Source organism: Schistosoma mansoni, chromosome W (assembly GCF_000237925.1).
Source record: "Schistosoma mansoni strain Puerto Rico chromosome W, complete genome".
Taxonomy (NCBI): domain Eukaryota; kingdom Metazoa; phylum Platyhelminthes; class Trematoda; order Strigeidida; family Schistosomatidae; genus Schistosoma; species Schistosoma mansoni.
Window position 1 is genome coordinate 12150285 of NC_031502.1, and position 25212 is coordinate 12175496.

The 25212-nt window shown below is 33.4% G+C and overlaps 1 protein-coding gene across 1 annotated transcript in view; it reads right to left on the minus strand.

The window, feature by feature from the left end:
* Smp_141900 (hypothetical protein) overlaps positions 1-25212 on the minus strand; it is a gene marked incomplete at both ends in the record, with an annotated part of 57846 nt that overhangs the window by 15401 nt on the left and 17233 nt on the right. The window contains 11 exons of the mRNA XM_018788560.1: positions 642-736; positions 2199-2430; positions 3797-3992; positions 4595-4863; positions 5734-5994; positions 6998-7231; positions 9520-9702; positions 12579-12899; positions 17164-17334; positions 20487-20749; positions 23657-23909. Coding sequence (XP_018654091.1) covers positions 642-736; positions 2199-2430; positions 3797-3992; positions 4595-4863; positions 5734-5994; positions 6998-7231; positions 9520-9702; positions 12579-12899; positions 17164-17334; positions 20487-20749; positions 23657-23909 — 2478 coding nt within the window. The remainder of the gene's footprint in view (positions 1-641; positions 737-2198; positions 2431-3796; positions 3993-4594; positions 4864-5733; positions 5995-6997; positions 7232-9519; positions 9703-12578; positions 12900-17163; positions 17335-20486; positions 20750-23656; positions 23910-25212) is intronic.

Below are 25212 nucleotides of genomic sequence, written 5' to 3' on the forward strand. Positions count from 1 at the left end.
TTACTGTCAGTTTGTTCTTTTTATCTATTTCATTGTGATCATTGACTTATAATTTGGCTTCATTTCTTTCATATTTTTATATAAATAGTCATGTATATTTAAGTAAAGCCTGATGACCAACAAATTGAAAACAATATTGTTCACTTAACTGTTATTTGATATTATTTTAGTAAATGAATAATATAAGTATCACAACTGTAAGAAATATAATAATAAAATAAGTAAACTATTAGCATTTGTAGAACTTGATCGATGAGGCAGAGTTTGTTTTATCGCTGAACCCGACTCACACTAGTATGATTTGATAATGTTTCGAAAGTATACTGGAAGGACAAGCTAATCGGTCACTGATTGGTAAACTTTGTCGTTATCTTTTTCTAATAATGTCCAAATTCAATCGACTGAATTACATTGTGACCATTAGATCAAGTGTTCGAGTATCGCGGTTATTTTTTTGTTTTTAAATGTTTGGATAATGATCACCAGGGGATTATAGGATCACTTTTCGTAGTAGTACTAACTTACCAGTATAATAATCTTGTACTTCAGTTTCCTATAGAAACTTTTGAACATAATCAGTTATATTTCAATATAACGAATGAAACATAGTTAAAAGATTCCTACTGTATTATTTAACCTACTCTAGTACATTTGATACGTTCCAATTGATGGTTCAAATTTTTGCATTCTAATTCCAATTTTTTGTTTAATTCTTCGAGTTTGATTTTTTCTTCGTCTAAAAGGTAAAAAGAAAACTTAAGAGAATGAAACACGGATAACAATACTGTTGGAACCGACATAAAAGTCCTATCAAGCTCACATATTTATACAGTTTACAAACAGTGACATGATCTAGTTGCTATATATCCATGATAATGGTTATCGGTATAAATAAGCTCAGACAAACGTACTTTTGAAAATATTGTGCTTATCTGATTACTTAAGCAATATAAGCGTAACTGTGGCCACATTTTCAGGAAATAGCAAACTATGATCTTACTCTATTCACTTACAAACATGAAAATACGACGAACGGGAGCGAAGGTGGACTATAGCAAGTCAAATTTCAGGACACCACAGCTGAAGAATTTATGTAGGCTCATGAATTTTAAACGTCAAACAAGGTTGAGAATATGGAGCGACAATTTAGAGAAAAAGGTTAGTTCCTAACCGAATAATTACTAGGCGACTATGTAGATCTTCGGCCTCAGTAATAAGAGATATAATACTATAGAGTGTTGGATCGACAAATGAGTAGGATGTATGGAGATGAAGTAGACAATCTACAGCTGCAGTCATTAATACCTGTACATGTTTAATGATCTCTTTAGAATAATCTAGACTTACAGTACGATACGTGCCCATATTTAGCAAGAAAATCATCCCAAACTATGTGGGAAGGCACGAAGTTATGATTAAATATAGACACAGCTATGATCTAACGTCTCATTGTTGATGTGTCATCATGCTAGATATTTGTTTTAATAAGTTAAATGTTAACAAACACAAAGAAAACAAAATATTTATGTTGAACAAGCTAACCCATCGTTACACATTTTGACTACGAATGAACCGTTTTCTCATTATTTTATTTTCATAAAGGGAAAACATTGTAGAATTTTTAGACTATTCTTGATTTTTCGTGCATCAAGTTAGTGCATACGTAGAAATCAAAGTGATCAGACAACGTTGTTGCTATTTAGAATTTCCAAGGGCAAAGATCAGTTTTCTACTCATAATTATTCAGGTAGATAAATCTTTCACAGACACATTTACTCTGGCAACTTTACTCGAAAACATATTTTATTACGCATGTAGAGTTCCTTCGTGAATACAAATACTGAATAGCTGGCATAATTTCATCTTTTATAGTTTTTACTTAATGAATAATATAATATTCATTAATCTTTCTGTCGTCAAACAATACGAAATGGAATGGAATGTAGTAGACACACAGAAAGAAAGTCAGAACGTAACGTTGCATGAAATTCGCCTTTTACTTTACTAACTTGAGTTATTTCTCCTATTTTCTTGTAGTGGAGTTAAAAGTATAAATTTTCAGCGTGGAATATACTAAAAAATAATGTAATCTTTCTGAATAGATTTTTTCTATCATAATCGATAGAAATCAAAGAAAAATGATAAACTGTATGATCAGAAGATAAAAATTACAAGCTGGTGCTTCGGTAGTCAATCACCTTTTTGAATTTTTATTTCATGATTCGCTTTTACAGATTGAGGCAGAATGACAGACTCTATAGGATTCGCGCTAACTGGTGAAACGACTGTTTCATCAATAGTTCCGCTTTCATTCACTTCTCTGAATGGTGGTGCACTCTGATTAGGATGCATTGAATTGGTGGCTAGAACAGCCTGCTCCGCTTGTGTCACAAGATCATGACGTAGTTCTCCTAGCGCCTTAGACAAAGCCTTTGAAAACGTGAAAATCAAACTTTTAGTAAACAAATCATACTACTTGTCAGTAGTTAAAAAACGGGAAAAACAATAAATATAAATACTCAAAATTGCTGTTAGTCTTATAATTAATTAAAAATTCATGTGATTGTGTAATATTTCATCACGATACGAGGGCTTTCTGAAATCCAATATACAGATTAACATATTTTCCATTCTTAGTCTACAGGAATTACTAGTAAAACGGCCAAGTTATTTGACATACATCTGTGGTCACATTAAAAACAATGTTATTTATTCAGAAATATAATTTATTGCTGTACGGGTTTGTGAAGATCGTCGAATCCTCAAAGTTTACATCACGGACTGAGTTTAGCTCGATATTCATTCAAAATCTGAATGTAGTCCACAGTTTACTGTCATAGTACCAGACGTTTCAGAAGTGTTCGTACACTGCTCTTGGGGATCAAAGTCAGGATCTTCTGATCTCGTGAAGACCGCTTGACCACTAGACAACTGAGCCAGCGTGCACCTGCATAACTTCAAGAGATTCGCAACATTGTGAGACCCCTAAGGAGTCTTATGTTTAAGAAAGATGGGTGTCCAATACTTCCTGGTTTTCAGTGGTTTATAAACTAAGCTCAGTCAGTGGTGTAAACTGTGAAAATGCAATTTACTTAAAATACTATAAACAGTACTCTTTTAACACAATAATGTGAAATATGATGAAGGTTATCATAATACTTCAGATTTATTTTTATGAATTTTGCTCTTCAGATAATTTGAACGACACAATCAAAATCTATCCAGTTTGATATGAGCTCAGTATCACATATTAGTCATCACACCTTATTAGTTGGTTTAAATAATAGTGATATTTTAAAGAAATAGTGACGAGCAATTTGTGTATTTGTTTGTTGATGAGATTCAGATACGGGGAATTCACTATATAAATGCATTCTGTAACTTCATTAAAAACATTTAAAGTTTATTGAATTTATTAAATTTATTAAATAATTGGTGGCGAGAGTATACGCTAAAACTTCCTTATGCTTAGTTACAGATAAAAATTAAACCATGAGTAATTAGAAGTTCTCTGGGAAGTGATTATGAAATACAGTGTGTAGGTTTCAAGTATAATAAATTGAAACCAACGGATCATGATTCGTAACGTTAGCAAGTCTAAAAAATCCAAGTATCTTTAAGGATGAAGTTGTAGGAGTGGGTAAATAATTAAGTATGTAGCGAGTATTAGACTGCCGTTCAGTTATTATAGGTCTTCCGCGGTTCGGTCCTTGAAATTATTTGTGACGGAAGTTAGGAAATAATCTTTCCTTTCCAGCCAAGTTATGAATGCTATGAACCAATTAATTCCTCTTACTCGGATTTGTTTATCTTTTTCTAGTAGATCTGTACGTAATCGTTCAGTTAGTTGACGTTGCATCACTGATGGTGATTTATTTGCTTCAGCTTTCCAGCGTTTAACTTCATTACTGTATTCATTTAATTTTACATTACTTTTATCTAGTTCCTTTTGTAACTGTTCCACTTGTGATGTTAGCTTCATTATTTCTTCCCTAAAATGAAGGAAAAAAGCACTGAGTTGTAAAGGAATAATTTTAAAAAATGGCAGAAATACAATGAGTCATCAAACAAAATGAAGACACTTTAGTGAAGAAAATTTTCTTTCTCGGTGACAAAAAATCATTTTTCACAATGAAAATTCATAAATTGTTAGGAGTATCTGTCAGCGATATTACTATAAACAGTGAAACAGAACTATTTGTTATCAGATTATTCAGAAGCATCAGTTTTATAGCGTCGGGAGTTGAGGAGTCTTTTAGACAACCTACAAATCGATTGTAAACATCTACCACTACTTTTCTTGGATCAAACATACCATTAGATTGAAAGAAAACTATCCTCATTTCAAATGTTTCTTTTCATCTCATTCCTGTAGAACGCAGTGATTTATTAACTATTTTATCATGTAATATTCCTTCAGTCGATTTTTATTATGCTGATTAATCATTGACAAGGTAATCTCTAAAACTCTTCATTGTTCAATATTAAATGATCCAGCATCGTTTAAATTATTATTCAATCGACAACAGTTATTGAGTAAACTTTATGAAACTTGTATTACATTACAATATAACTAAATGTGGAAAATTGTTACCTATGCAAATTCTCCATATTCGCCTTCATAGTTTCAGTTTTTGTTTCAAGTTGATGATATTTCAATTGCCACAAATCACATTCTTGTTGCATGACTTTTGTTTGTTCAGCCTGACGAGATACAGCTTGATTTTGTTCGTTTAATGAATCCTCTAATTCATATAAACGTTTCTTCAATTCAATCAAGTGTATATTCGATATTTCATTTCTGCCAACAGACTCAACATTTTGAGCTAATTGTAATAACTGTTCCTCCATTTTGTTTTGTAGCTGTATGGATAATTTATTCATAAATAAAGAAATCAGAACTAAGTTGATTCAGTTTTACCAGAAGCAAAATAATCTACAGTTAAACAAAATGAATGTGAACATAAATATCTTCAGGTATCTGTCAGTATTAATAGCGTTTGGCAGATCCAAATGAAGAGTAAAAATGTCATTTGATAAATACATTTTAAGTAATTAATTAGACAAATTCGTAGAAACCAAAGCAACTGTTTTTTTTTATTTTGAATAATTTCCTTAGCTTATGTTAGTTTCTTATAAAATTTACTGTCAAATTTTAATTACTTACCAGTAAGTACGAATGTAATTACTCGTAAGTTTAGGGCCAATCTGGAATCACTTATCGTATACTTTAACAAAACAATGGGTCAAACTATGTATATTTTCTTTTTTAATTGTAAGACAACCATATATAATAACAATCGGTTGGAAACTAAAATGAAACAGTTCTTCATTGGATTCTGGTTCTGACGGTTATCTAGCTGAAATTTAACCGATAATCTATATTACGATATTGAGTTATATATATATATATATATATATATATATATATATATATATGTTGTCAGTAAACTACCTGTTCAGAGTCATATAGATTGTTTGATACTGTCTGCAGGATATTATGAACAGATCACTTCTTCAAGATCGGTTGTTACTGAAATTGATTTCTATTGATAAGCGTTGTTTCCATGTTATCCTTAATAAACCAACGTCAAAACTTATAGGCAAAAGGATAACGCTTAGATTGATACAAATGATCTTTAAATAGGAGATTATTAGGTAATAAACATCAGTTATACTTACTGTAATTAGAATAAAAACTATTGATTGAATTTTTTTTCCTAATAAACTTACTTTATTTTGCAAAATAGCAATTTCTTGATTATGTCTATCATTCGATTTTTCGTTAGCTTCATAAGCTTGCCTAAGTAGCTCATTAACTCTTGCAAGACTTTCATCTTTTCCATTCAATCGACGTTGCAACAATTCCATATTAGCTCGTAAACCAGCTAATGTAGATTGAATATCTGGATTTTGTGTAGTAGAAGAATTATTAATAACGTTTTGTAATTTGATATCTTGCAGACGTAAAAGTTGTAACAGTTCGGTGAACCGCTAAAATTCCATTTCAAAATTAAGATATAACAAGACAGAATATAACAATGAAAATGTAATTATCAGATTAACTTTTTGAAGTATCATAACATCAAATAATTCAAAATATTAGTATGCACTAGTTAAGTAGATTGTGTTGAAACTTCTTTAATCTTCAATCTAGTAAGCATTAACATTATTGACAATGTTAGGTATTCATGTTCAATACCTTGATGCTTTAAACATGCAGTCAGTGTGAACGAAAACATTACTTAAAATAGATGGAGAGTAGAAAATTTTGAACAAACAGTCAAGTTAGTATGCCGTCATTATTTTCTATGTATGGCGTGAAAACATGATCGAATCAGATTTTACGGTTATACTCACTTCATTCAAACGATTTGTTAACTATCTTTTGTATTTTCGTCATTCAGTTAGATTATGTGCGCATGAAACACATTTGGGATTTGAGTCACTCAAGTATCACAGACTTTACTTCAAAATGCCACTCCTAGAATTCATTTTGAATGACGGATGCTATCACTGATTTAAAAATATCAGGTGAGTAATCTCCTTATACCACCAGAGCAAAGAAAAACCATAGGATTAATAAAAGCAATTTTTAATTGTAGTCATAAATGTGTGAATAGTCTGTCTGAATAATAAATGATCTCAAATGCTAGAAACATCCAAATTTGACTATTTTGCTTTCAAATGACCACAATTGTCTGACTGTTGTATGTACATAGACATCAGTTACATTTAACTTTTACTAACCAAAAATTAAATAAATCCTGTCTGTGTTATTTCATTTGCTCTGAATTTTCAAATGTTCAACTAAACTACTATGCCAAACTATGCCAAAGTATACACAATTGTTTGAAATTTACTGGGCAGAACCAAAGTTATGGGGTTCTAGACGTCTTATCAAATAATAATCTGATAAGATAAAACTTGAAAAATATAAAATATGACACGGTATGACAGTAGAAAAATCATAGATGTCTTTAAATAAATAAAGTACTTTTCTAAGTGCGATGTTTTCATTTTTCAGTTTATTCATTGTTTGATGGTTACAGTTTTGAACTGATTCTTCTACACACGTAGACAACGGTTGTTCACTATTTAGTGGTACAGATTTGCAAACTTCATTGAGACTATCTTTGCCATCGACTTGGTTGCAAACAGTCTCAATATCTTCATCTGTAATTAAATTAGGTATGGATTTTAGTTCATCCATATTTTCTGTGGTAATATACTGAAAAAAAATTATAATAAGAAAAGGCAACAATGTGACTTGCGAAATAATGATACTAAACTAATAAAGTTTACTGATTACACAAAATGTCAACAAGCCATAGAAATTTAGATTAGTATGGTGTAAGTTCCGTTTGAGCTCAGATACTTGATTTATTTATCATCTAAATAAGACTCATTGTAACCCGTTCATTAAGTACAAATCTACGTACTTGGTAATATGATATATGCTTGTGTGACGGTATGTTATACTGTCCAACTACACAGGCCTAAGTAAACACTGCTAAGTTCTAACCATATACCTAACGACCGACCTAGATTATTACAACCAGATTACGAGTGAGTTTAAAGACTCGAAGTTTTTTTAGAAATGCGTTTAAAAATTAAAATGCTCTAAGTCAGTAATTTCTTTTATTTATCGGGCTATACACAGAGTGAATATGAATATGAACGACAGTTTTGTTTTACGTTTACCATACTTTGAATATCTACCAGTGAAGATGAAAGAAGCTGCTCTTGTTGAAGATGGCAAGCACATTTGTCAACTTTCTTCAGATGTAGGTAATGAGCAGTTGTTATTCTTTACCACTAACCTATTGGTTTATTTTTATTGTGAAAGAAGTCACTCATATGAAAGATAAGCGAACCGTACACGTTGGAAATTATTGGCAAGAAAATAAGGAAGGATGTAGGGAGATTAACGAAAATGTAGCAACATTGGACGAAACACAGATTGCTAAACGCTACTATAGGACGAGACGGTAGACTTAATAAACAATGATAATGAAAACGAAAGACAACCAAACAATTAGCACACGAAGGAAGAGAGAAGGAACAGACATGGAGAAGTATGAAGTCCAGTTTTAACCTACTTCTAGCTTTGGTATTTATTAAGGTTCCTAGATCTACTACTGAAACAATTTGAAGAATGACTGATACGCTACGTGACTTCTTTCTTTTTAGAATGCTCAGTGATACTTATTTTATATTACATTTATAAACAAGTAATATTTAAGCAATCAACTTTTTTCAATAACTATATCTTTAGGTTGTATGGTTATCAGCCCATAATCCTTACATACTGATGGCTAATTTGGAGACACGTAAGTTATGATTGTATGAGTCTAGTTTTTCATATAAGATTATGGTTTTTGTGATGACTCCCGCTTAAATACTTGGAAAGGGTGTCGTCAGTAAACTTAACACAACATATAACGTATATGAAAACTTATTGTAGTGCGGTTACTTTGATTCATTATAGGGAAATCATGCTAAAATAATAAAAGAAATACTGCGTCAGTGTAACTGAAATGAAAATAGTACTACTGTGGTTTATGTTCGTGTTTTGCACGCACCCTATCATTACAAAAATATTTACTCTCTCTTCCCTTTATGAACCCCTGGCACTTGTCGTCTGACAACATTAAAAATTTAAAAGGTGGAATGGTTGGTTATTATTATTTTATGAATACAAAAGACAATAGTTTCTAAAATAATTATGCTACTTAGACTAATTAGGTATAATTGTAATAATCGCGGTAGTAAGAGTTTATATTCAGTTTGAAACGCAACCATCATAGGAAATATGAGTATTCAATGCAGAATATTTCAAAGGATGGAGAAGGTATAAGTAGATATAAAGTGGATGGGGGGAGGGTGCACCTTCTAGCTATATAGGTATGTGAAGCCAGTTGGCTTAACTGGAGGGAGAGTAACATTTAGTTTGCAAATAAGGCAGTAAAGAATTCGATTTCAAAAGTGTCCATCCCGTTATTTCAGTTGAAAACTACTTATGTGATTGGTTTAGTGTAATTTATGGTTTATTTCTAATAAAGACAAACATGATAGTCGAACCAATAAAACAGTCAGTGGTTAGCCAGTAAAATTCAATAAAAACAATTTGGTTTACTCAATGACCGTTTAACCGAATTCACAACCATCTTTTTAAAAACCAAGATTTATCTAATTCTGAGATATAATTATTTCAAAAATATTCACAAATTACTGCAGTTATTTGATTTGCACCACAGAATAACATTTACCATTATCAGCCGGTTGTCATTCTCATTACCTTGGACAAGTTATTAGGTAGATATAATCATCATAAAGAAATCAGTTTCGTACTTTGTACAACCTCCAATCAAATCCATCTAATTCGCTTACAACATAAATATTTTTGTTATTTAGTGGACCGTTTGTGAGTTGTAACCATATGATTAATGTTAAAATATTTCACAAAGTTAAAAATATAAGTACTGGAGAATATAACAACATTGTTTGACTACATACTTCAGATATAGTGTTTTTTTCTATGACACTTTCTAATTCAGCTTCACGTTGTTCCCATTGGGTTTCACGTTGATCTAATTCTTTAACTAGACGTGAATTTTCTAATTCTAACTCATTTAGCTGTTTTTCTTGATTTTGTACAAATGATTCCAAGTGACGTACTTGTTCCTTTAACCGTTCAACCTATTTAAAAAATAAAAAGAAGTCAAAATATCTCAGGTTTAAAATGCTAGCAATAATTAAAATGAAAGTAGACATAAATATTCACTTTCTCAGTCGTTATTAGATTGGTTTATCATTGCAGTACGTTTGTGATATGATTACTTTAATCTGTAAACACGTTGTAATGTATACGTAGCAGTGAAATGGTAAAATTGTAATTTTCTATGTTGTAGCCAGATTTTAATTAGTTAACGTTTATTTTGCCATAGCAACATTATTTTTTCATGAAAGATACATCTAAGAATATTTAGAAACAAATTTTGTGGCGAAAAATTATTTTTTGATTCACTCAGTTAAGAATAGGACAAATCCTACAAAAAAACATCGGATACTGCTTATTCGATACTTTGTGTTCTAATACTGACTTGTATTTAGCGAGTATGTTATGGAGTGAAACTGCTTAAGGATTGAATTTGACACTTGCAGTAAATCTCCTTTGGTGTTGATCATTTTAGCCTAGTTAAGATGTACTCGGACCTGAACAAGCTACATTTTTTGATGACATATGTAATATTTTTTAGAGCAATTCAGAAAGTAAAAGATATAGTACATGGAGACCTTCGATTTTTGGATAAATATATGCATAATTTGTTCACAATGCTTAACAAAAATGAAATTGAAGTATTATATTTAGAATGGAATCCCACGTCCCGGATAACAGAGTCAACAAAATAGATATGCAAACACAATCTAAAACTCCAAACCATAAAGCTGTTAATTTGAAGCTTATTGATGAGCATGAAAATAGTTGGTTTGAAGCCAAGCTAGTTCAACTGCAAATAAGTATCTAATTTTCACCATTTCCACATTCAAAGATATTGACTAAGAAGCATAAGTCACCACTGAAGAATGTACAAAATAATGATGGGATTTTTGTATTAAAACTAGAAAAGGTTCAGATGTCTTCAAAATGAGCCGAAATGACTACATGTGGAAGATGTTCCAAGTTCTAAACGAAGAGTAGAGATTTCAAGATGGCTCATCAGAAATTTCATGCAATTAGTTTCCGATATGAATTTGAAAAAAACCAGAACAAACATTCATGCAGAATAATGTGAATTCATAATATTTCGTGATTTCTCATCAGCTGCTTAAAACCATATATGTAATGAAAGTTAACATTGAGGTAAGATATAATGTGAAACAATTGACATAGATGAACGAAAAGAATTAGAATGACAAAGGCTATTTTAAACATAATAGGTGGATGATACATTACCTCAAGCGTGAACTTTCAATGCATATATGGTTGTAAGCAACTGATGAGAAACCACGAAATATAATGAATTCATATTATTCTATACCAGTGTTCTGGCCTCATTCATTTCAAGATGACATATTTAAGCGAAATTCCTCTGTAGGGATTGGAATCAGAATTAAACATCTTAAACAACTTCTGACCAAGAAGGTGGTTGATGGTTCAACTAATAATTAACTCAAGGCAACAGGAACCCAACTGTTTTCTATGTGTGATCTTCCTGAAGTCCTTAAACCAAATATCTTCAACTTGTAATGTCAATAATGATTTCACCGTATCATAACGATTGGACAGTCGAGAAAACTATATTTGGAAAAGAAACATGAACGGGGGCAACAATCCGATTGTAATAGTTTCGTCTTGTTAGCCGCAAAATCTGTCTAGTTAAAACTATTTTTATTTGGGCTAAAAGGGTCCGCTTAATCGACAAAATACAGGAAGAAATAGCAAGTATTAAAGAGTGTCTTTTAAAAAACAAATATTCAAAGAAATCTCTTACGATGTACGGAAAAGTGATTATGGAAAGTCCTAAACACAAAAATGTTGTCAGAAAACCTATACTCATTAAAAGGGGCGGAGATTTCAGGTAGGATTGATAAAAGTTTTAATTTAGCGTTAAAGAGAATCTTCCCTGAGACCCAACTGTTTTAGATTTATAACACCCGATGTTTCTTAAAACAATCAAAAGTTCCACTGACATTCATTCAAGATGTTAACTCGAATTTTCTGTCAACTAGTTGTTTTGCTCATTTGTCTCTATTCATCATCTGTTGGTTATCATCTATAACTTCACTCCCTTCTTTTTATGATCTCATCTTCAATGCATAAATACTAATCAATCCTACCCATCTTGTGAAATATCCAGTTTCCTCTTCTTGTTTCTTATGCCTTTTCGAACTTCACTGATTCTCTTATGATAATATTACTGATGTAAATTTAGGTCGTTTGTGGCTGATGAGAAGCCTTGAAATATAATGAATGAATCTTATTCTGCGAATCATACTCTTCTCTTCTTATTTAACTACTAAAACTACAACGCAACTTAGTTTTGACTAAACATGCGGATAACCATTTAAGTTTAAGATATAAAGATATGACTTAATTCGAACCAGTGACCAGGACGTTGCTGAAAATCTCCAAGCTCTGCAAGAGCCATCAGATATCTTACAATGTGTTATAATTCAGGTGAAGGATTTCTGAAAATATTTCAACACATAGATTGAGTCTGTCGGGAATCCATATCGACTGAAGTACCTCAGAAACTAGGGACAATGAATAACTGACTATTCTCAGTTGGATACTCCTCCGAAACAGTCTGTATCAAGTGCGCTTTAATGGTTTTTCTGAAAATGCATCCAAAGTTGTTTATAAGTAAGTACACTATTTTAATATGAATGGTTTGTAACGATTTGTCCGAACTGAAGGGTGTTTCTATCACTGACTTCCCTTTTTTGATCTGAAAAGATTTGTTTTCTGAGTAAACATACTGTGTAGTCAATTAATTTTTCAGTTAATCAGTAGATAAGTTAATAAATGAGATTGTTCGAACAGAATTTAATGCCAAAAAAATATTACAAACCTGACGACGTTGTGTTGATTCTGAGACTCGTAAATCACTTAATCGTTCTTGCCAATCTAATAATTTTTTTTCCAAGTTTTTATTAATGTCATGATTTTTATGTTCTTCATTATACTCTTTTAAGATATCCTGAATATCAGATGTCAACTTTCTTCTTTCTTCGTAACCTTCAATAATAGATTCAGTTTTGATTTTGTCATTTAAAGCTTCATCAAGAGCCAACTGCTTAGATATACATTGACGAAGTGCTTCAGTTAAACGAAAGGATAATTTTTCTTGTTGTTTGAGTGGAATGGAACCTGCATATCTTTGACGAAGTGTCTACAAGAATGAAGGTAAACCGAGTTTTGAAAAAACGGTTGAGATCACTCCAAGGAATGTTGTAGTATGATACACTACAAATCATCACACAAATTGAACATTATTTGAAAATAATGGCAAATTACTGTTCCAGGATGACCATAGATCATGTTTTTGGTCTGACATCCAAATTCGATTACACTTGTTTCTTTCATGTTCACACAGATTTGTACCCAGGCAACATTTGGACTAGTAATGAAAACTAGAAGACCAGGTGATTTATATCACAGAGTTAGTGCTGTCCATAAAGTCATCACTTACGAGATATTAAAAATGGTGTACGTTTCATTCTGATGAATCCTTCACACAAAAATACCTTAATTTAAAGTAGGTATTGTCATGTACTGAAAATTTAGACGGACAACCGAATTCATGTAAAATTGATATAAAAATTTTAATGGTTTCTTCCCATTCATTAGTAAGATGTGCATCAGAAGCAAAATCATGAGGAATTAGTGCCGAAGTGTCAGCTCAAATTGTTGAAGGTCCGGTGAACACAGTGACGAGGGAAATGTATTTCATCAAATCTCAATGACTGATATAACTCTAAGTAGCATCAAAAAAATTTTAATGTAAAAAACCTCTGGAATCCAATACATGATATTTAACGCCCTAAAGTGTCGGCACATATCTTTGAAAAATAAAGAGCACTTGATGAGCACTGTCACTATTATTTCATATTTAAAACAGTGTTACGTGATAAACAACTCCGCCTGTAGCTCTTCTAGAGTTACTACCGGTCTCAAGACCGGGTAAAGGAGGAGGGTTGGGCATGTGGTCAAAGACCCCATCCCATAGAAGAAAATCTTGCTAAAAAATTTCCAACCACAAATTCACTCTTCGCGGGAAACCAAAACATTTCTATCACAGGTTCGAATTATGACGCCTCAGAATGAAAGCCGACATTCTCTGGAAGTCAGAAGGCCGATGCACCTTCTAACAACCAGAGCAACAATTTTTATATATACATGGAACGTCCGGACAATGTGGGAGACCGGGAAAACAAACAGCAATGAAAATGGGATACAAACTAGCAGCACTTGGAATCGGCGAAACACATTGGACACAAGCTGGACAGCAAAGGTTAGATACAGGAGAGATGCTGCTACACTCCGGTCACGAAGGGGGAAATGCTCCACACACTCAGGGAGTTGCTCTAACGCTGTCCAGAGAAGCACGAAATGCACTTGTAGGGTAGGAATCTCACGGATCCAGAATTATCAAAGCATCATTCAAAACAAAGAAGGAGGGGATCACAATGAACTTTATCCAATGTTATGCACCCACCAATGATAACAACGATGACGATAAAGATCAGTTCTATTCGAGGCTGCAATCAAGCACAGCTAAGTGCCCAAGAAAGGACCTCACCATCCTGATGGGAGATCTGAATGCTAAAGTCTGAGTGGACAACACAGGATATGAAGATATAATGGGACGACATGGACTAGAAGAGAGAAATGAAAATGGGAAGAGATTTGAAAATCTATGTGCATTCAACAAATTGGTTATAGGCGGCACAATATTTCCACACAAACGCATACACAAAGTTACATGGATCTTACAGGACCACACCACAGAGAACCAGATAGATCATATTTGTATCAACAAAAAATTTCGAAGGATAATGGAGGGTGTGAGGACCAAGAGCGGAGCTGATATAGCTTCAGATCACCACCTGGTTGTGGCCAAGATAAAATTGAAGCTAAAAAAACACTGGAGAACTTGGGGAACAGCATTACAAAAGTTTAATACAGCCTTCCTTCGAGATACTAACAAACTCAACCAACTCAAGATAACTCTCGACAACAGGTTCCAAGCTTTACAAAATCTAACAAAAGAACAAGAAACTACGATGGAGAACAACTGGACAGGGATCAAAGAAACATTAACTTCAACATGTGAGGAGGTTCTGGGTCACAAGAAGTACCATCATAAGGAATAGGTCTCCATGGGAATCCCGGACAAGATTGAAGAAAGGAAGAACAAGAAACTAGCAACTAACAACAGTCGAACACGAGCAGAGAAAGTCAAAGCCCAAAATGAATACACTGAAGCAAACAAGCAAGTGAAGAAGAGCATTAAACCTGACAAGCATTAATACATGAAAGTCCTAGCAGCGACAAAGGAAAAATCTGCAAGAGAAGGAAACATGAAACAACTATATGATACAACCAAGAAACTAGCAGGGAAATATGGTAAACTAGGGAGACTGGTCAAGGACAAAGAAGGGAAGCCAATCACTGAGATTCAAAAACAGAAGAACAGACAGGTAGAAAACTCCAAGGAACTCATGGATAGGTTAGATCCACTAATCTTCCGGACATCAAAACAACACACACAAACCTTCCTATAGAAGTCACTCTATCAACAATCGAAGAAATCAGTATGTTCATCAGAAAAATGGAGTGTAGGTAAGCAGCAGGACCTGACAATATACCAGGTGAAGCACTGAAGTCGGACAGAGAAGTAACTGCGAACATGCTCCATGTTTTATTCAGGAAGGTTTGTGAGGAAGAACAAGTTCCACTGACAGACTGGAAAGAAGTATAGCTCATCAAGATACCAAAGAAAGGAGATCTGAGCAAATGTGAGAATTACAGAGGCATCACACTGTTGTCGGTACCAGGAAAGGTTTTCAACACAGTGTTGCTGGACCGGATGGAAGATTCAGTAGACGTCCAACTTTGAGATCAACAGGCTAGATTCCGTAAGGATCGGTCGTGTACAGACCAAATCACAACACTAAGGATCACCATTCAACAATCGATTGGATGGAACTCGACACTATGCAACAACTTCATTGACTATGAGAAGGCGTATTACAGTGTGGATAAAAGAACATCTCGGAAACTCCTTCAACACCATGGAGTTCCTGAGAAGATTTTCAACATTATCCAGAACTCATGCGACGGACTACAGTGCAAAGTCGTACATGGAGGACAACTGACAGATGCATTCCAAGTAAGGACCGATGTCAGACAAGGCTCCCTACTCTCCTCCTTTCTATTTTTTCTGGTGATTGACTGGATTATGAAGACTTCGACATCTGAGGGAAAGCACAGGATAAAGTAGACATCTGAGAATCAACTAGACGATTTGGACTTCTTAGACGACCTAGCCCCCCTATCTCATACAAACGAACAAATACAGACTAAGACAACTAATGTAGTAGCAGCCTCTGCATCAATAGGCCTCAACATACACAAAGGAAAAAGCAAGGTCCTCAAATACAACACGGAGAACACCAACCCAGTCACACTTGATGGAGAAACTCTGGAAGAGGTGGAAACATTCACGTACCTTGGAAGCATCATCGGCGAACAATGAGAATTCGATGCAGATGCAAAGGTGAGGGTTGGCAAAGCAAGGACAGCATTCGTACAATTGAGGAGCATATGGAACTCAAACCACTGTCAACCAATATCAAAGTCACAATCTTCAATACAAACGTCAAGACAGTCCTACCGCATGGAGTTGAAACGTGGAGAACTACTACATCCATCGTCAGGCAGATACAAGCATTTATAAACAACTGTCTTCGCAAAATACTCAACATCCATTAGCCAGATACCATCAGCAACAGTCCACTGTGAGAGAGGACGAACCAGCTTCTAAGTGAAGAGGAAATGAGGAAATGACGTTGGAAGTGGATAGTACAAAATCATTGGGGAAATCACCAAAGTGAATCACGAGACAAGCCCTAACTTGGAATCCTGAAGGAAAGCGGAGGAGAAGAAGGCCAAAGAATACATTACGCCGGGAAATAGAAGCAGATATGAAAAGGATGAACGTTAACTGGAAAGAACTGGAAAGGATTGCCCAGGACAGGGTTGGATGGACAATGCTAATGAGCGGCCTATGTTCCTCCAAGAGAGGTAACAGGAGTAAGTAAGTCTTTGATAAACAGGTTAGGAAACGTTAACGAGTAGTCAATTCAAGATAGTATAATAAGCCATGAAAACGATTACTTTTATATGAGAAGTTTTAGTTATTAGCAGAATTCCTGCTTATATTACTGTAAGTAAAATTACTCAAAATCGGTTGTTCTTCTGGAACTGTATTACTTATGTGGATTTTATGAATTTCATTCCGCTTTAATGACGTGAAGAATCGGAATTGTTAACCGGCCCATAATTATCCCAGTTGGTATTTCATGTAAAACCGACTGGCATGATATCATTGAACAAAAGTAATATTTAATGACAGAAAAAAATAAGATTACCGTAATTGTTTCACGTAATTGTCTCTCACGTTGACGTGATATGTTAAACATATTTGCCAATTCATTTTCCTTTTGCGTTAGTCTTTTCTCAGTCTTTAGCAAATCATTTTCCAAACGATTTACTTTCACTTGAGTTGATGCTAAACGACGTAGAGTAGTCGACTCAGAGATCTAAAAATATATGAATAACTAGACTAGAAATTCGATATATTTGTAAAAAAAAAACTGAAACAAAATATCACATTTGCAGTGTAAAATGTTCAAATATTGTACCTCTTAACTTAATATCAATCTATGTTTTTGTCTCTTACAGATCACTACAATGTATGACTGATAACTAATTGTTGAAAATAGCAGTCGGTTCGCGGTTTGAGAAGAAGTTTTACTTAATGGCCGGCCATTTCTTGAACACTCAGATGGATTTCTATGCTGATCTCAAGGACAGTAACTTATCAGGCTCTCTGCAGTATGTGCATCCTAAGACAATCGTCTTCATGTTTTTATACATTCCCAAGCTTTTAGCGAGTTTATAGATACATGATCTAAAACTTTATATCATCACATAATAAGCGGTCAGTTCAACACGTGATGCTACACAAGTGGTTACCATTACTGTTGAACAATCGGGTGGACTAGTGTAAAAATCCTTCAGAAAAAAACGAACTGCTAATCAACATAGTACAAAGAGTTTCATCTTAATACATTGCGGAAACTGAGAATTAAGGAATGACTAGGATAACTACAAAATATTGCAATGAAGAATCTAAAAAGACCACTTGACGACTTCATTACTATTTCTTCCGATAATGTTAATGAATTATTGCTATCTAATCCAAACAGTATTAATAGAAGGGATGGAATACAATTAGCTGTGTCATGGCAGCTAATCGTTAATAAGTAAAAACCTGAACTCCTTTCCGTTTTATCTATCTCGTATTAACTGAGTGACAACAATTACGTTCAATGATTCTAATCAGTTGTCTTATCTGAATTTGTTAGACAATTAATTGGAACATTAAAATAACACAAATATTCAGTTTCAAATTACATTCTTCCTTTTCGAATTCATTCTTTTATTTTGTTTATTTACCTTCATTTTATACATGCTGTGACATATATGATTCATACCATATATTAAAAATTGTATGTTTTCTTAAAAATTCACCGGCAGGAGACAATATATTGTGAATGGAATTTCTCCTCTCACCACTTACGTATATATACAATATGTTATCTTAACACATCATTTTACATCACAAGTCTCTTACACACTATACATATACCTAGTTGAAACATTTTTAACGTTGATTGGATGACCTATTCAGTGTACAATGAACCGAGGAACCATGTACTTACTTACTTACTTACGCCTGTTACTCCCAATGGAGCATAGGCCGCCGACCAGCTTTGTCCAACCCACTCTGTCCTGGGCCTTCTTTTCTAGTTCTTTCCAGTTCTTGTTCATTCTTCTCATGTCTGTCTCTATTTCTCGGCGTAATGTGTTCTTTGGTCTTCCTCTTCTCCTTCGACCTTCAGGATTCCATGTGAGGGCTTGTCTTGTGACACAATTGGGTGATTTCCTCAAAGTGTGCCCAATCCACTTCCAGCGCTTCTTCCTGATTTCTTCCTCCGCTGGAATCTGGTTTGTTGTCTCCCACAGTAACTTGTTGCTGATAGTGTCTGGCCATCGGATCCGAAGTATCTTGCGTAGACAGCTGTTAATAAACACTTGTATCTTCTGGATAATGGCTTTCGTAGTTCTCCACGTCTCTGCCCCATACAGAAGAACTGTCTTGACATTTGTATTGAAAATTCTAACCTTGGTGTTGGTTGACAATTGTTTTGAGCTCCAGATGTTTTTCAGCTGTAGGTATGCTGCTCTTGCTTTGCCGATCCGCGCCCTCACATCTGCATCTGATCCACCGTGTTCATCAATGATGCTGCCCAGATATGTAAAGATTTCCACATCCTCCAAAGCTTCTCCGTCAAGTGTAATTGGATTGGTGCATATTGTATTGTATCGGAGAGTCTTGCTTTTCCCTTTGTTTATATTGAGACCTACTGCTGCTGAGGCTGCTGCTACACTGGTCGTTTTCTCCTGCATTTGTTGTTGCGTTTGTGATAGAAGAGCCAGATCATCCGCGAAGTCTAAATCGTCAAGCTGCATCCTGCCTGTCCACTGTATCCCGTGCATTCCTCCAGATATTGACGTCTTCATAATCCAGTCGATCACCAGGAGAAAGAGAAAGGGTGAGAGTAGGCAACCTTGCCTAACACCGGTCTTTACCTCGAACGAGTCGGTGAGTTGTCCTCCGTGGACGATTTGGCAGTTTAGTCCATCATAGGAGTTCCGTATGATGTTGACTATCTTCTCAGGCACGCCGTAGTGTCGAAGAAGCTTCCATAGTGTCGTCCTGTCCACGCTATCAAATGCCTTCTCGTAGTCGATGAAGTTGATGTACAGTGATGAATTCCATTCGATTGATTGTTCCACAATGATACGTAGAGTTGCGATTTGATCTGTGCACGATCTATCCTTACGAAATCCAGCTTGTTGATCTCGAAGTTGAGCGTCCACGGAATTCTTCATCCTGTTTAACAATACTCTGTTGAAGACTTTTCCTGGTATTGAGAGGAGAGTGATGCCCCTGTAGTTGTCGCACTTGCTCAGATCGCCTTTCTTTGGTATCTTGATGAGAAGTCCTTCTTTCCAGTCTGTTGGTACATGTTCTTCGTCCCAAATCTTACTGAAGAGGATGTGGAGTATCTTGGCAGTTGCTGTTACATTTGCTTTCAGTGCCTCTGCCGGGATGTTGTCTGAGGAACCATGTACCTATTTATATTCGATAATTTTGATGTTTGATTATATTTCCTTGAAAAAGGTTGGACCCGATTGCCAGGCGAAACGTTTGATTTACTTCAAATTCATTCGCTGAGATTTTATATATATATATATATATATATATATATATATATATATATATGTATATACATATATGTATATATATATATATGTATATATAAATATGTATATATATATATATATGTATATATATATATGTATATATATATATATATATGTACTTATGATGAATTAAAAGTTCGTACTTCAAAAGACACAATAGTGACTGGCCTCGCATATCATACGTTGTGTACAACAAATGATATGCGAATTTGATTTTCCTTTGTTTGTAGTTTCCTGAGAATGTGAAGAAATCTATCTTGCGAACAGTCATATAACTCATTATCCAGGAGAATGAAATATGAATAATCAATTTTATAAAGGAAAAATGATAATTATGTGGAAACTAACGTAAACATACCTGAATACGTGTTACAAGACGATGGAGTCGAGCCAGATTAGATTTAGAATCATCTTTAGATTCCAGTTCAGTCATTTGTTCACGTAAATTTTGTATTTCAGTCGACTGACTGTTTAGTTGATCTTCCAAATTTTGATGCTGATTCATTGAAATTAAAGCTACTTCTTTAAGTTGTTCAACTTCATGACGAAGTTTCAAATTAGTCTGTTGTAATTCTGTGTTTTTTGTTTCAATTTCTTGATGCATTGATATTGGGACGGCTTCTAAAAATGTAAAGTTAGGTGTTTTTATTTCGAGATTTGCTATATTTTGCATGTAATCATCGAACATCGGAATAGTAATCTATATTATATGGGAAGATAATTTCATACTCTATTAATTGCCTCTAAAGCACTGCGCACACATAAAATTATGGCTCAGTTACAAATCCAAGCCAAATACAATATTTGATGGGACGATATTATGACATTTACAAAAGTACAAATTCCTCCATTTTGTTACTTCATTTGATACTCTACTTGTTATGATCGGTAGTAAACTGTTATGACTGAATCACCAATTGTAATATCTGGTCTTGGTTGATTATTATGTCTGAATCGCTTATTACTTATTCTCAAAAATGAGAAATCACTGCAATTTCCATAATGTGAAAGTAAGAATACAAAAACTGATACAAGTGAAGATTTATTAACCTCAAAATATGATGACAACCCTAGTGGATAATACACTCATTTATATACTAAATTGTATATCCATTTTGATTATTAATTATATCAATAAGATTACATCAATGAAAAAATAACAATAACAACTTACAATGATAATAAATTATTATTATTCAACATATCAAGTTGAGTATAATTCATGTTAAATATTGTATATTATATAGAATTAAAAATATTATACAAAATAACAAATACAATACTGAATAATCATCATAATGAGTTAAAAGAAAAGATGTCATATTGAACAAAAATCATAATAAGTAAGAGAAAAATGTAATTTTGACTTTTTAATCCCATCATATAGTTTGGCCCATTTTTCTAGTCTAAGACAAATATAACTTTCAAAGTGAATTCACAATTCGATTTAACTTGAAAATACTACAATCACTACAAATCCCCATATAGATATAACTTTAAACAATATTCCATATTATTTGCTTTATACACTTGATTGTTATGCAAAATAATGATAATCGATTTCTGCTCAACTCTTCAAAAATTTCTACTTTGATTAAACTTGTCATAGGGAAAGCTGTGTCATTAAAAGAAACAGACTATGAGTAAAACTTTTTCTAGTCTGGAGAAAGTAATACTTTGATTAAATGATAAAAATCTCAAGAAGTCTGCTGTTTAAATGTAGCCTAAATAATCTTGGATTTTAGTGAGATTATAATAGAAATATTACTTAATGGTTGTGGAAAGCATAGGAGACCTGAAACTTTTTTAATTCCAGAAAATTCATCGAGCATGTCGGATGAGATTGAAAGCAATTGATTTACCTTTTATGATTTTTTCGCATGTAGAAATGAATTCGTCAAAACATCATGGTAGAATGTAGACGATAACGACAAAAAACTCACGTTATAAATTAAATTCAAAAAGGAACTTGTGATTAATTAGATGAAAAGGAACTATAGTGTGAAATGTCGGAAAAACCCCAAACGTACTAATCAATACAAATGAGCAAAAGTAAAATCTGTTTAACTGTACAAACACTTAAACTATCATATAAAAATTAAACGAAAGGAGCACTAAGTGCGTACATATAGTTTAGCAGACTGAAGGCTCTTTTCTCACGACTAATCTTCTGTATTCATCGTATACAGAAAGCTTGAAAGGAGAAGGCAGTTAAGCAGCTATAAATAAAAAGAAAAACATCCCAAACATGATGCATTTGACGTAAGAGATTCGTAAAGAATCTGAGGACCACTTTTTTCATCCAACTAGTCCTATGTATGTAAATCCCTCAAATAGCTTCATAAAAATTCAATCTGAACCAGGTACAGAAAGCTATCTAGACTGGTACTAAAGAATCACTCATAGCCTACACTACATAACATTTAATCAGTATTACAGATAGCATTACAACGAGTTCATTATATATAGTCGTCTGCAATACATAAAGACGTTTAGTGAGAACAGATCTGCTCTGTTTCAGACAAAACTGTAGATTTAAGTACAGAAAATCTGTTCGGTTTCTTCTCTTAGAACAGTATATATTATTAGCTTTGGAGAGTAACATCCACTGTCACTTCCTTTTGCTAATAATTTATGTACTAGCAACTAAACAGTTCGATTTCTTCTGTGGTTCTTATAAAAGAAATTTGCCTCTGAAATTCTCATGGCTTACTGTTTAAGGCTGTGCTCATTAAAAACTGTGACAAGGTGAAGAATCACTGAAATTTATAGAGAACATTAGAGTTGCTTTAATATTACTGAGGAGTATGTAGGAGTTCATATTTGCAACCGTACAAGGAATTCCAGTCCTACTGAATCAATGACTTACTTGAAACTATGTTTTCACTATCCGATGGTCAACACGTTCACCTAGAGTCAATTCTAGATACTGTGGGATCTTTATTCAATGTAGTTAGATGGTAAATCATTCAGTCCCAAAGTAAATGACTCTAGTTGGTTACAGTTTTACATTACACAATTCAACAGCCAATCATTGATAAACACACGAACAATTATTATAAATGTGATTTGGTGACATTTACTGGAGCTGTCAAAGATACAATCAACAGCCAGAAAATGAACCCAAGAAAGTACTTTTGCTGAGCCACTATGTCAGATACATAGTTAGACAATGAAAGATCATACATAATATCATCATAGATAGAAGTAGTTTTAAATGAATCTGTCCGGTAATCTGTGTCACTTACACAGTAAATGGATTGTTGAAAAACACAGTTTAGATAACTACTCTATGTATTATTATTACTTTATAGGGTCAATTAAGGGGGATGTATATTTTAAGTTGCATATTGTTAGCATTAAATTTATTTGTCTGTTAAACTAATCAAGTGATAGACAAAATACGATACCGCACAGACTAATGTGTAGTACTGTTATCCACAACAATAACGTTTAGTAATAACATTTCACTGAAAACCTATATTTAATAAACACTGAATAGGTACTCGAAAAAACAATATACCTTACTTGTAAGTTCTTGTCGCAAATTTTTTTCAGTCTGTTGCAATTCAATTAATGACTTAGTAATTTCGGTAAATTTGTTTTCAAGTTCTCTATTTCTTAACTCTAATTGATGATTAGCGTCTTGTACCGTATTTAAAATAATTTGTGTATGATTTGCACGTTCACGTTCATTTAGCTCTTTCATTTCTATTAAAGCTAAACGTTTAGCAATATTTGTGTCGGCTACATCATTCCCAACTTGATCAGATTTCGTTGCCTATATTTTAAGGCATTGATAAAAAAAAACCCAGACAATATTATAATTAATAATAATTTAAGTAATTAAAATCAACAATCAAGATAATTTAAAATTAGAATAACGGATGAAATGTATATGGTAGCCGCTTTCTTAAATGCCGATTATACAAACTGGAATAATGTTTATTTAAACTTCACCTCAGATAGTTTCGGAAAGAAAGCATTAGATTGGTCAGAATTAACGAACACAAAACTCAATATTAAAATTGAACAACATTCTTAAATTCCCCAGTGTTATTTATTTTCTAAATGTGTTCAAAATGCAAACGTTTATTCTTATTTCTATAATTTAGCCAACATTGTTTGTCGCCGCCTTGTTTATATACACAATTTTACATACGTTTACAGGATATCGCTATGCTACATAAAAAGGAAGTGCATAGGAACACAACTTATAGTTATTAAGTTGTCTTACCTATGTCATCTGCTAGAAAAATGTGCGAACGTAATGAATGAATACATGTTTAGAGTAAACCAATTTGTAAAATATAAAATGGTACATTGAATAAACCGTTTGCACATATTCCTTGAATCGTCTCTTATAAGCTCCATTGTTCACTCATTCCTGTCACTACTCCGACTACTTCTGCTTTTCTTTTTATTTTCCTCACTTTTTTCTTGTGTCAGTAAGTATCCTACTTTCAGTGTCTGCTACATACTACTTATGTCCATCCGTATAAGTAGCACACACCACACAAGTACACCAGAGTTCATTCATGTCAAGATAAATACAATTGTTCCATAGTAATCTATACAAAGATATTTCACATTAAATCGTTAATTCCTACATTGAACAAGCAACTTATCGAATACAAAACATTTCCGTTAACGGTATTTTGTAAGTGACCTGATTGGTAAGGATGTAATATTTTTTCTTTTAAGAGAAACATGATATTTAATAAAAAAACAACTAACTTCCAAATTAAATTAATCATGACTATCATGTATTCAAAATTGCCTAAAACCATCCTTATATGTGTATCGCACGTTTATCTAGCTATGTAATATCCACTAGATGACAATGCTATATATATATATATATATATATATATATATATATATATATATATATAACGTTTAGCGAAGTGTGTCAGGTTAATTCGGACTCACATATGAATTAACGGTTGAATATCAAGACTGAAAAGAGTAGATTTTCTATAAAAAATCGAAGATCGTAGAATACTAATTTGAATGTGTTTTTGAATTCGCATAACAACGGAAATGTTAACGAATTTCACAGATGTTATAAGCACAGTTAATTT